Raw genomic sequence first — 12747 nt, 5'->3', positions numbered from 1 at the left:
AGCAAGTCTCTTCCTGTCCATCAAAGTATGGCTTCGATGTCTGTGTTTAAAATACCTCTGCCCTGGCCCCATGGCATTCCTGCTTGCATGGGGAGGGAGCTGGGCTGAGACCCCTCCCTGGGGGGTGACTGGGGGGAGCCCCTCTGCACCTCTGCTCCCAGGGGATGGGGATGCCTTTGGCCCCTGAGTGCCCACCGGTTTCTTCCAACAGTTTGTGCTGCTGATTTATATTATCGTTCACAGTACACTTACAGAGGGGGGGAAAGGGTTTTATTTTATAGTGAGTGTGGCAACATGGCAATAAAAGCTGTTAGAGCTACTTCTACCTTTGGAAGTATTTTTTCCCACCTACGTTGCCCTATGGCCCTAACTCTCAAATTGTTTCTCTGTTGTGGTGTTATCTGTGGAGTAATTGTGCATATGGAGTTTTTAATTGGCATTTAGCTGTGTTGCATACATACAGAAAATGGTAGCATTGAACCTCACCAGTTAAGCCTTAATATGAGCCCATGTGGACTCGCATTAGCAAAACCCCTCCCAACCTAGCCCTGCTAGTGTCCAGCAGCAATAACGAGGGCAGGCAGCACTGCCGATCCTTTTCTCCAAATCTGATCATGGTACAAATGGCTACTTTCATTGAAATCGTGGTTCTTTGCCCGTTATTCTTCGGGGCAGCCCCTGGCCAGATGCATCCACTCCACGCAGCTGGAAATGCTTTTGCACAAGGGCACAAGCTCCATGTGTGGGGATGGATGGGGAAGCTGGAATAAAATAAAATCATGCTTCATTTTAAAACCTCGTTGTGTAATCTATTGCCTGTCTGCTGTCTGTGCATTTTTTCATTTTCTTCCCCTGAAAGAGAAAAATGAGTGTTGCTAAATTAGCCACTGTGTGTGTTTTTGTTAGAGGGTTTGGCCAGCGTGGTATCAGTGACAGGGCGGAGTGGAGCAAACTCTGTGCCTGTGCTTCCTTTGTATGCCATGCTCTGCATACTGTGCGCCGAGACAAACCTCCCTGTGGCTCCTCTGGGGCAGTTGTTTGGACCTGCGTCACAGCAGGGGAGTGCAAGCCAAACGTGGGCACGTTGTGTACCTTGGCCACTTCCAGCGAGACAGCCTGACCGCGAATTTACAAAATTCAAATAACGCTGCTTATCTGCTGTTCAGCAGCCAGGAACAATCAGGTGTAATTAATGCTCAGTGAAGCATGGGGCCACCTAAATGAACTAATTGAAGGAAAACATTTGGGGGTGCCAGCCTCAGTCCAGGGTGGGTGCCTGGAGCTCCCCATGCAGGTAAGAGAGGAATGAATGTGGTGGTCCCTTGCTGCCACTGCTTTCCCTCAGAGGGAAAAGATATTTTTTTAATCTTATTTTAAGGAAAAATATTGGTCATAACTAGCCTGTATGACAAAAAAATGCTTTGATCTGTACGTTTCTGTGCAAAAACTGATCTCGAACTGAGCTGTGATGGCAGCATCCAGTGTTTGCCATAGCAACTACTGGGAAATGCTGCTTGCTCTGTTGCGGTTGCTGGGAGGGATGGGAGCACGGGGGGCCACGGTCTGAGCATGTCTCCCTTGGGACTCACCTGAGGAAGAAGGGGTGCTGCCGGCAGTCAGGTTCCCCCTCGAGCCAGCCCTCCTGCAGCCCCTGTGCCTGCAGAGGATGAGCACCACCATCACCTGGTGCTTGTGGGTCTGGTTGAACCCTGTTTCTCCTGACACTCCTCACTGTTCCTACCGAGGAGAAGAGGAGCGTTTATTGTGTTTCAGAGCTGTCAGGTGAAATCTGGCTGAGGAAGCAGCCCGGGCATCTTCTCCCTCCAGGGGCTGGTGAAACCTGCACTCTCCTACCTGGGGTGGGTGAGGACTAGGGTGGGCTGAGGGTGCTTTCCTCCCTTGCACCTCATTTCCCAAGGGACATGGTAGCTGCCATGCTGCATGCCGAGGGCTGCCGCTGAAACACTGATGTTTTATTTGGGGTTTCTGGCAGCCAGGAGCAGCCCCACAGCACACAGCTAATGGGTGCTAACAGGCACGGGAAGCTGCGGGGGGAGGCTGGTGCTTTAATATTACAATAGTTATTAAAATTCAGTTATGCTATTGGAATGAGGAGGTCTGTGCCACAGCAGACAGGAGCCTGCTAGCAACCTCAGCAGAGAGCCTAATGCAAGTTAATCTAAGTGGCAAGGACTGACAAACCCTTCCTGTTCCTTTCTGACCACTCTTCTGTAAGGAAATTAAATAGGTTTGCTTATCAGGAGGAGACTGAAGGCATTTAAAAAATGGGTAAACATCTCTGTTAAATTTAAAAATAGCCTATCGACAACTTGAGAGACTTTTAAGGAATAAAGGTAACTTTTTCAGTGTGTTAACGTTTCTTGCCTTTCAAAAATGGTTTTGTTGTTGGCTTACTTTTATTTACAGCTGTTGATGGCACTTAAACCTTTCTGGCTACTGCTTTTGCAAGTGAAGCGGAGGCCATGTTGCACTGGCCAACTCTCTGAGCAGGACAAGAAGCCCAAAGCCTGCAACAGAAGCCTAGCGCCTCCTGCGGTCCTGCTCCCAAGGCAAGGGGGAGCCTCCCTGCTCTTCAGCAGCGGGGATTTACTGGGGGAAAGGACATGAGACCAAAATGCTTCTCATCCTCTTTCCTGCTTGTTGGCAGCACTTAGTCTTCCATGCTGGTGGAGGTATTGCTCCTGCAGAATCAGTGGGAGCAAGCTTACGTTCGGTATTGTGACTTGAGGAGGGAAAATTGTTGTGACAGTCCAGGAGAAGAAGAAAAGCTCTGGCTCCGGCTTTGCAGCTCTGACTCTGACATAAACTATCCTGTCAGCTGCTCCTTTTTCATCCAAGTAGATTTATCGTCTTGGCTTCAACAGCAACAACACTAATTGGACTCTTAAACAGATTTTTATGCTTATTTTACGTAAAGCTCTTCATATTGCCTTTAAATCTTGTTGCACATGGAGGAAAAACCTTTTGGGAAAATAAAGGGTGGGGGGGCTTTCCTACCCCTCTTTTTGGGGTGCTGAGGGCAGTGGGGCATGCTGGGGAAGGGGTTCTGCATTTAAGGACCATGGGGGGATATGGCTGCTGGAAGCCAGCAGGGAGGAGGGTTATGCATCAGCTAGCTGGGTGGCCTTTGGTGAGGGACCAGTGGCCTCTCAGGCAATTTTAATCACAGAGCAGGCTGAGAGCAGGGCTGGTACGAGCCTGGCAGTGGGTGGCATCCAGGGAGCCAGGACATATGAAGATAGAAGATATGTATGAAGTTAACTGACCTGGGACACCAGCACAATGCCTCTGAGCTCTTTGTCAGAAGGCTAAAAATGGCATGATTGCACAATGTGGTCCAATACCTAAAACTCAGCCTTTTCATCTCTCCCATTTGCTTTCTGAGTCATCTTTTCCTACAGGCTTTGCAGTAAAAAGTCTCAGATGTTGATTAGGCAAAGTACCGCATGGGGAGAGACACAGTGCCTCTGGAAACTCAGCTCAAAGCATGATGTTAGCAAGTGTTGGGACAAACGTGAAGTCTCCCGGGAGCATCTCACTTCGTTTTGGCTTTGCAAAGCTGGTGTTTTACCCCAGCCAGCCTCACTTTGCCATGAGCTGTACTGTTGGCGTGTTCGCCCCCAAGGGAGTAACTCCAAACTGAATTTATCACCTGATGGGGAAAACATTGGCTTAAATCCCACATATTTTGAGAAGCTGGGGGTTGTCATGGTGCGTCATTTTCTAGTTTGTGGGTTTTTTCTTTCTATTCTACTATCTCTGACTTACCTCTGTGGTGCTGGGGAGAAAAAGCTGGAAACTGAACAAACGAAGGGGATTCCCAAATTCCTTTCCACACAACTGCCACCTTCAAAGGAGGTGCAAATCCATGTGGAGCTGAGAAAGGGGCTGCAGGGAGCACAGTGGAGTGCACTGAGCTGCCAGCCATGCCCCAGCTCTGTGTTGTTGGGTGCATTTATTAAAATTCTGAAATGAAAAAAAGCTCCCACATTCCCCCTCTCCCCATCACCTCTTGTTTTTAACATCCACAGACATCCCTGCAGAGGTCCATCATTTTCCAAATCCCCAGAAATGTTTGCTTAGGTCCTACAGTCCTGGATTGCAGCATGTGGCAGCTCAGGGCCCTTCAGCAGAGCCCACTGATGTGGGCGCAGGAGCTGTCGGGTGGGGGGCTGCCGACGTGCCTTGCTGGCCACTGCCTCCCCACAGAGCTCCGTTACAGCTCCCTTTCCACTTCTAAGTGGGATGGCCAAAAAACCCTGCATTGGGACAGCGGCCAAAAATCAGGCAACTAAACGTCTTAAAAAATCAGCGTATGAGGCACAGCGTGCTGCGCCTGCGGATGTGGTCAGCAGACGCTGCAGGTGGTTGCAATAACGGGGCGGGTGGAAAATGGGGGTGCAGGGTAAGTTTCCCACCGAGGTTTGCTTTTGCACGAGCAGCACGCCCCCCCCCCCCGCCCCGCCCCGCCCCGCCCCGCCCCAAATAATCCCCAAAGCAACCAAAAAACCCCAAAAGCCAAGAACCAGGCAGCTCCCGCTCTCGGAGGCACGGGGCTGCCGCGCACTGCCCTGACCCGGGGGGGCGTTGGGGTGTCCCCCGTCCCCCGCCCCGCTCCCCGCGGCCCCGCCGCCGCCGCGAGCCCTCGGGCCCCGCGCGCGCTGATTGGGCGGGGGCGGGCCGGCACGTGCCGCTCGCACCGCCGCTTCGCCGTTGCCACAGACGTGGGCGGGCGGGATGGCGGCGGCCGCCCCGCCCCCGCTGCTGCCGTTCCGCAGCTACGAGGAGTACCTGGAGTCGCAGGTGACGGCGCGGGACCTGCGGTACCTGGAGGTCAGTGGGAGGCGGGACACTGCCCCGGGGAGCCGCGCCCGGCCCTGGCCTCCCTCGGTGAGGGCTGGCGGGGTTAGGCCGCCCCACCCCGCCCCGGTGCGCCCGCGGTGGGGGGAGCTCCCTCTGCGGGCCTCGGGCCTGTGCTCCGGCAGGTGCCAGCCGCGGTGACAGGGCAATACTTGGCTCCCGAGGGGAGTCGGGCACGTTGTTAGCTTGGGAAGCTTTTGGTGTCCATGAGGCACAAGGGTCTCGTTAGTAAAACCCCCATCCTCAGGGAATAAACTCTCCTGCTTCTCCCCGTGCAAACTTTCCCCACAGGAAGGAGGTGGCACAGGTCTTGTGTACAGATGAACCCCCCTGGGCTGGGGTGAAGTCAGTCAGCAGCGGGATGGCTGCAAAACAGGGGAAGGGTCACATCACCAGTGTTTGCGTCTCGGTTGGCCTGAGAAGTGGGGAACAGTAGCGTGCGCACAAGTGCAGGTCTGAACCAGAAAGCCTTTCATGTGAGCAGCCATGTGTTTTGTGGTGTTTGCTGTAAATACCCACCCCAAGAAACAAAATGTGGTAACAAACACCTCATCTGTCTAGGTATAAGATGAGATGAAGACAGTGGGGCTGGCTTTGATGTGCGAAGGCAGCTTCCAGCTAGTGCTGGCTTGGTTCTTAACCAAAACTGGGAACAAGATCTTGCACGGGTCCGGTGCTTATGAAGCCCAATTTTTAGGCTGAATCATTCCAAAGGATGTGGCTGACTGCTGAACTTTTGACCTCTAAAAATGATATTGTACCTTGCTTGGTGGAAAATACTTTGGGGAAAGTTGCAAAAGTTTTCTGTCTCCTACTTAGGAGGCAGGTGGTATGGAAAATGCTTGCCCCTGCTTACAGAGTTGTTCTCAGAAAGCAGCTACCTATCTCTGTTTGGCTTTAAGAAATCGGGACCGGGTCTGGCAGCCTGGGAAGAGCTGGCCTGGGCACCTGGCAGGGGTGGAAGCAGCAGGGGGTGTTTCCTAGGGTGCTTTCTCTGTCAGGGCTTATCAGGTACCGCGGCTTAGGCTGGAGGAAATACCTCACCCCCAGCTCTGCTGCCTTTTACCCCAGAGCTCGGCTTGTCCGTGTTACTCTGCTGTGGGGATGTTAGTTTAAACTCGGGAACTGGTTCCCAACTGAAGGTATAAAGAGAGGTGCGTATGCCCTTTCCTGGGGCCTAGGTGTGGTACAGGCAGAAGAAGGTGGGCAAGAAACTGCAGGGCTTCAGCTGATGAGATTTGTTTGCTGCTGCCTGGGGATGCCCGAGGCTGTGGTGGCACGAACCACCCCGAGTACCCCGGCCCCTCCGGTGAGGCGGCACTCGGAGCTCCTTCCTCATCGCCGTTACTTGTGAGTTTTGTTAGACCGGAGCAGGACAGGGCCCGCCGGTGTCTGCAGCTCCCGGCTGCCCCGCCCAGCCGGTGTCAGGCCGGTGTAGTTAGGCAGACCGCCTCCCCTTTCCCGAACTCCCTTCTCCGGTCGCTGAGCCCCGCCGGGTCCCGCTGCCACCGCAGCCGGGAGCACCTGCGCTGGCCCCTGCGGAGAGGCGGGTAGCCGCGGCTGGGAGCGGCGGTGTGTCGCGGCGGGAGAGCGGCCGAGCCCGGCCCGGGGCGCTCCGGGGGCGAAGGGGCGCCCCCCACCCCGCCGGGGCGGCCGCGCCCGCCCGCCGCGCCGCCAGGTGGCGCCCTCCGCCCGCGGCGGCTACTGGTGCCCGGGGACGGCGGGAGTCGCGGGGGGCCGGGGGGCGCGTCCACCGTGTCCCGGCGCTAACCGAGCTCCCTGCCCGTCTTCTCCTTCCCACAGAGCGAGGCGGTGGGGCGGCAGCTGGTGGAGCTGGGCTTCTGCGGCTCCAGGGACGTGCTGCAGCGGGAGGAGTTCGAGGCCCGGGCGGCGGCGGGGGCCGCGGGGCTGACGGCGGCGGTCCCCCAGAAGTAAGTGCCTGCCTGCCTGCCTGCCCGGGGCCTTTCGCGCCCTCGGGCGCACCTCGCTAGGCACCTGCCCTGCAGCTTTCTGGAACGCGGACGGTGTCTGCACCACGACCTTGCAGCCTCCGCTGATTTGCTTTCCCCCATAAAACAGGTGCTGTAACATCAGCTACCCAACCCCAAAAGCTGAGTCCTGGCTGTCGGGGCTGCTTTGTGACTTGGGGGTGTGTATGTGTGTGCTGTTCGTTCTTGTCACACTTCCCCTATGCTCAAATACCAGTGTATGGGAAATGAGGCAATGATGTTTCTTAGGTGGTAGATGTGTTTGAGACACCTAAATACTGCTACTTGGTTACAAAATAATGCACTCGAATACCTGGATCATCCTTTCAAAGTTGTAGCCGAGAAGTGTGTGTTTTCTAGCACTTCAGACTTCTGGGATTGATGGTTACAAGACAGGGTACATACTGATGGAACAGGGGTGGCATATGAGAAGGGAAAATACCCTTTCATTGCTGATCGGTTGTTAGGCTTTGAGGACCAAGTTTATTGAGTTACATAGTCTAGAGTTCCTTTCCTGTCAACAGCAGTGAGTAGGCCCGTCTTGGTTCCTTGTGAGTGTTTCCCTGTGTCAGGGAGGCTGGGATTGCTGTGGGAGTGCTCTCCTTACACAGGGTAGCTGAAGTAAATCATGCAAATGTCTACCAGAACTAGCACTTAGGAAGAGATTTAAATGGCTCAGACTGGATGAGGGTCTTTGGTTATTGTTACAAAGTGTCTGCTCTTTTATGTGGGCTGTTTTACTTTCATTTCCAAAAGCCTTTGAGGGAAGAGCCGATCTACTCTCCAAAAGTCTCTGACAAAGGAGGTTCAGGCAGTGCATATGCAATTTATTTTTAGGCTTCTGTTTTGTTTTGTTTTGACTTCTGCAGTCTCATACTTGTTACAGCGAGTATAGCTACAGCATGCGCTTTCCATGAAAACTCATACTGCACTGCGAATTCAGGGCTTGGCAATAAAGCTTTATCGTATCTTGTGGCTGGTTCCCCCTACCTTTTTATTTTTCACCTTCTCCACTTCGTTTAAACCAGCCTGCAAATCTTAAAACATTGAGCTGTTTACTTTTCTGGTTTTTTCTTTTCTTTGCTTCTTGAGAAAAATAAATGAACAAACCCCATATACAGTGGACTTTTTCTTTGGTACCTTGCTACAAGAAGCTAAATAACATTATTATTAACACAACACTTATTTTGTCAGTGTGGTTGGTGAATAGTAGAGCCACTGAGCAGTCTTATTCTCCTGTGGTGATTTTCCCTTTTTGTGATATAGTGAAATAATCATTTAATAATTTAACAGCATGTATCAAATGCCTTTCCTAGCATTTGTAGGCTGAGAACGTGTGCTGTGTAGTTAAGCTATTGCCATACTTGATGTACAATGCCTTATTAAACTTATATTCCAGGCATAAGATGACTGTGTTTTTATTTAAATAAATAACTGTTCATGTCACTATATGGAGAAATTAATCTCGCAAAACCAAAGGCTTAATTATTTGGCTAAAGGTGAAAAGGATTGATTTTTTTCATACATGTTTAGACTTGTAACATTCTGTGGCTCATTCTCAGATATACTTTGCAGCCACATGAAGCTGATGGTGGCAGTGCTGATGACATCGAGAGAGTAAGAACTCAACCCAAATGGCTGACTCGTTGGCCTTGTATTGTTCTTGTAAAGTATGTTTCTAAACCGCTGATTGTTATTAATTACTCTTTTAGTGATTCTGTGTGCAGAGATGAGTGAAAATGAACTAAAGCCAGAGCTCTCAGTGCAGTTGTCTCTCTCCTTGCTGTCTTGAGTGGGTATTCTGTCCTGTTGTTTGTTTATTCTTTGTTTAGTTTCCCATTAGTTTGTAGGTGGAGTTATCAGGGCTGACGCACAGGGTTAAGTGTCCTATTTTAATTGCGTTTGGTTGAGCAGATTGTCCAAACATCTGCGCCAGGAGTTGCTGATGTCAGGGCTTCTGAATTGTCTGCTTGCGAAAATGTATCTGTGGTTTTCTCTGAGCAGAGAAAAATTTCCTTGGGTTGGACTTGGCTGCACAGGTCTCAGAAACTGTCACTGTTCATTCTGACTGCCCAGATTATTTTTGCATATGATAACAAACTCCTTAGGCAGGTGCCTTCAGGATTTCTGCTTTGATGCTCTCTCCATCCCCCATCTACTGCCTTGACATTGCTGTCCCATACAAAAGGATTGACAGGTCTATTTCCCATCCATGATAATCTCCTCCATCAAAGAAAAACAAATGTGAATCTTAAGTCAAAGATGGGATATATGACTCAGGACTTTCATAGAGTGAGGGGTTATTTGGATGAAAACACAGAGGAGTTAGCTGGTAAGTGACTCTTTGTGTTCTCTTCGGAAAACAAACTTGTGTTTAATGGTTTTGGAAATATCTGCAACTGGCTGATATTCATAGCAATGGGGTTCCCACAGCCAGAGTGCTTCCTGTGTGCCTTACTAAGCTGTAAGGAATGGTGTACACCATTGGCGTTGTACGACAACAGCTTCAAGCTCCAGTTGCTAAAAAGTGCTCAAATAAGCCAACAGCCATAATACATATTGCCTCTGCTGCATTTCATCTCCCTGGTGTGCCACTGGGTGTTATGCATAGCTGCTGTGTTTGCTGTAGGCTTCCATAATTCCCATTCTGTTTTTAGGGTTTGTCTGTCAGTGGTCAGAAACACAGGCTGTATTAGTTGGCAACCTTTTACTGCTGCAACTGTATCACAGAACAATTGCAGAAACTTGTAGTTTATTGGAAATGTAAAGCCTTACACAAAGATTAATAACTGGGAAGTGTCCTCTTAGCTGCAACAAAATACTTGCAAGCATAGTTCCTGTGGAGTAGCAACAAAGGATCAAGACAGAATTCAGTAGATTATTTAGAGCAGTAGTAAAGGTGAGCACAAAGAAGGTGGTCACTCTTAGGCTGCTTCTCTGTTTCTGTAGTTGTTGCTTAAATGTAATGGTCAGGGTTTGCTCAAGAACTAAGTTTTCTTCATGTGTAGGAAGGCTCATCTGGACTAATAATTGAAAAATTAGCTTCAGAGTAGGTATGTGTTACACCATATTGCAAAGCTTCTTCTGATCAGAAGGGCCCATACTTTCCCTCAGATGTCTAGAACAGGAGTGTGGTTTTCCTCTGAATCCTTACCTCTGTCTTCTGAATGTGCCTTGGTTTGTTAAATAGCATTATCAGTTAAGGCATGTACTTGTTAGGATTGGTAGGACTTCCTTTACAAATGGTAAAAATAAGTTGAGTACATGTTGCAGAGAATGCATTTGGGTGGGCTGGAGGCTGTACATTTATTTCCTCTTTGGGACTCTTTGTGAAGCAGTCTAGTAAGACTGGTCTTAGTTTTCTAAGTTTTCTGGTCTTAGCATCACATCTAAAGTCAACTGAAATTTGATAGGGGAAAGTAAATGGAAGTACTACTAGTTCCTTTAAAATACTTCATGTTTTTACGTAGAAAAGGGACACCATGAGAGAGTTGGGTTTGGGCTTTTTTTGATTAGAACAAAGAAACAGGATAGTAAAAAACAGTGAACTGCAGACTTTGAGAGCCAGATAGAAGTACAACATGCCATCAGTTTTTTGTGACAAGGATGTATGTGTGTTTCTTTGGGATCTGAAATGAAGGGGCTTGAGGCCAGGGTTGTTTGTTATTTTATTTAACAGAAGCAAATTGGAAATAATTTTTTTTATTATTTTTTTTTAATTAGGTCATCTCTAGATGAGTGCAAGATTGTTTATTCTTTCTGTTGTCCAGAGTGACAGAGGTGGAAAAATCTCATGTTCCTCAAAAGTCCTAAAACTTGCATTAGAATTGATGTTTAAGAAGAGCTGTGTTTTTTCAGATGAGTGTGCACAGAATAAATAAAACTTTGGTTGTTATCAGGACAGGAAACAACTTAGTTGTCTCAACTAGAAATACAGTATTGCCTTATGATGCTTTAAGCTCCTCTTCTGACTGAACAATCTGAGGCAGCAGCAGTTTGTAACTGCTTTTGTATTTCAAAGCCTGGATCCGGGCTGCGTGGACTGGCTGACATCTCTACAGCACCTATACCTGTGTTTTAGTGTGGGATTACTGTGGCCTCTGCTCACCAGGGAACTTTCACATGAATTTCAAGTGGCTTCTGAATGGCACAGGAGTGTTCCTTACCCACAAGATTTAGTGCTAAGCCACACCAATACAACTGTAAATCACTTCTATTTCAACTCCTGCTCTACTGACGTTGATGTTGAACAGGTGTCTGGTACTGCCCCGGTCATTGGCATGGTTTCTGTAGCTATGAGTTGTCTCTGCCCCTGTGCAGGGAGTTGCTAAAGCCTGCAGTCGAAGGAGCAGTGGCTGAAATGGGGAGGATGTTTAGGATAGGGATCTTGTATCTCTCTCTGCTGAGTGTTGGTGCCTTACCTGATGTAACCAGGAGAGGCCTCCCTCTACTTAAGATTCACGGTCCTTGCGTTCTTGTCTGACTGCTTAGCGGTATGAGTAGACTATGATAAGGGAAAAAAAAACAAACCCAAACAAAAGAACTGGGACCGTCCTTATTAAGGCTTTCCTCTGGAGGAAAGGCTGCTACTTCCATTCAGAGTATCAGGGCTGTATCACGTGGGCAGGTGGTAGAAATGCTGCGTACCTTTATGCAGGAATATTTACAGCTGTGTCCCGGGAAATGCAAGAATAATGTCCAGCTACAAACTGCTCTGGAAAGGGGTGCTGGATCTTTGTCATCTGAAATTGGGCCATTTCATGTGTAAATTTTTTTTTGGCCTAGGAGGAGCATGAGGGTGACTAGTTAGCTGATCAGTCAGGATGTGTGCCTGAGAAGGGCAGGGTGTACAGCATCACTCCCCGCTCTGCTTTTCTGTGGCTTGAGACACCAGCACTGACCATTGGAGCAGGGACAGGAACCCAGAAATATTTCTCCTGTGCAGAAGCAGGTGGGAGTGGAACAGCAAATGGCAAAGCTGGACTTTGCTCCTGGGTAGTAGAAAACTTGGATTTAAGTTTCATCAGTCATAGCAGGGAATGAAGCCTTGGAACATGTGTAAGCCATTGTCAGATGTTACCATCTTCTCTATTATCTTTTGCGTTATGTGATTCAGGAGGTACCTTACAGACTGCCCCTTTATCAGAAAAGTGGAAAATGAAGCAGAAGGGGGAGCTCCTTTCATTTCTGCAGACTCCAGGCTTGAGACAGTTGCGAGCAATTTGCTTTCAAATGTTCTGTGACCGGCCTGCCAAACGCAGTTAACTTGAACCTGTGTCTCTTTGGCACCTGATCTTCTTGTGCTACTCCTCCTCTGATCCTTTACCCTGGAGGTGTGGGCTCAAACACCTCTGTTTATAAAAAGTGGACCTGTTTTTGTGTGTACAAATGTTTCTCTTAGAAAAGCCATCAGGTCTAGTTAAAATGTATTGCTTTTACAAACCATATGGAGAACAGGTATTTTGGTACGTAATAGCAGGTTGCTGGCTGTCCTTTCTTTCTTTAATGTGCTCTTAAGCAGGCCACTAAAACGAAACATTAAAAGTGAGGAAGAGAATGTTGCCTTTTTTTTTTTTTTTTTTTTTTAAGTATTGCTTTGGATTTCTGTATTGCAAGTGATCCCACTGAAGTATAATGGAAAGAATTAAACTTCAGGACACTGCACTTCATGGTAGCCTAATTCTTTTAATGCATTTCAGTGATTGGAGATGCAGGAAGTGCCAAATCCCAAAGTAATTATAAGTCTATAATGTTAAGTGCAACATCTTCAAAACAAAATCTTTGGTTTGGGGTTTTCACATGTGTGTACATACAGTCTGAAGGCTTTTTTTGTGTACAGGAAGAAAAAAGAAATCCATCAAAAGCAGACCTTCATTCA

The 12747-nt window shown here is 48.8% G+C and overlaps 1 protein-coding gene across 1 annotated transcript in view; it reads left to right on the top strand.

Annotated features, from left to right (window-relative positions):
* The first annotated feature begins 4758 nt into the window (after positions 1–4758).
* The window catches only part of CFAP299 (cilia and flagella associated protein 299), a 221984-nt gene continuing 213995 nt past the window's right edge, over positions 4759–12747 (top strand). The window contains exons 1-2 of the mRNA XM_074865121.1: positions 4759–4854; positions 6685–6812. Of these exons, the coding sequence (XP_074721222.1) occupies positions 4759–4854; positions 6685–6812 (224 nt within the window). The remainder of the gene's footprint in view (positions 4855–6684; positions 6813–12747) is intronic.

The sequence above is a fragment of the Strix uralensis genome, chromosome 4 (assembly GCF_047716275.1).
Source record: "Strix uralensis isolate ZFMK-TIS-50842 chromosome 4, bStrUra1, whole genome shotgun sequence".
NCBI lineage: Eukaryota > Metazoa > Chordata > Aves > Strigiformes > Strigidae > Strix > Strix uralensis.
Note: the sequence above shows the minus strand (reverse complement) of the source record. Positions and strands in the feature narration are given on the sequence as shown.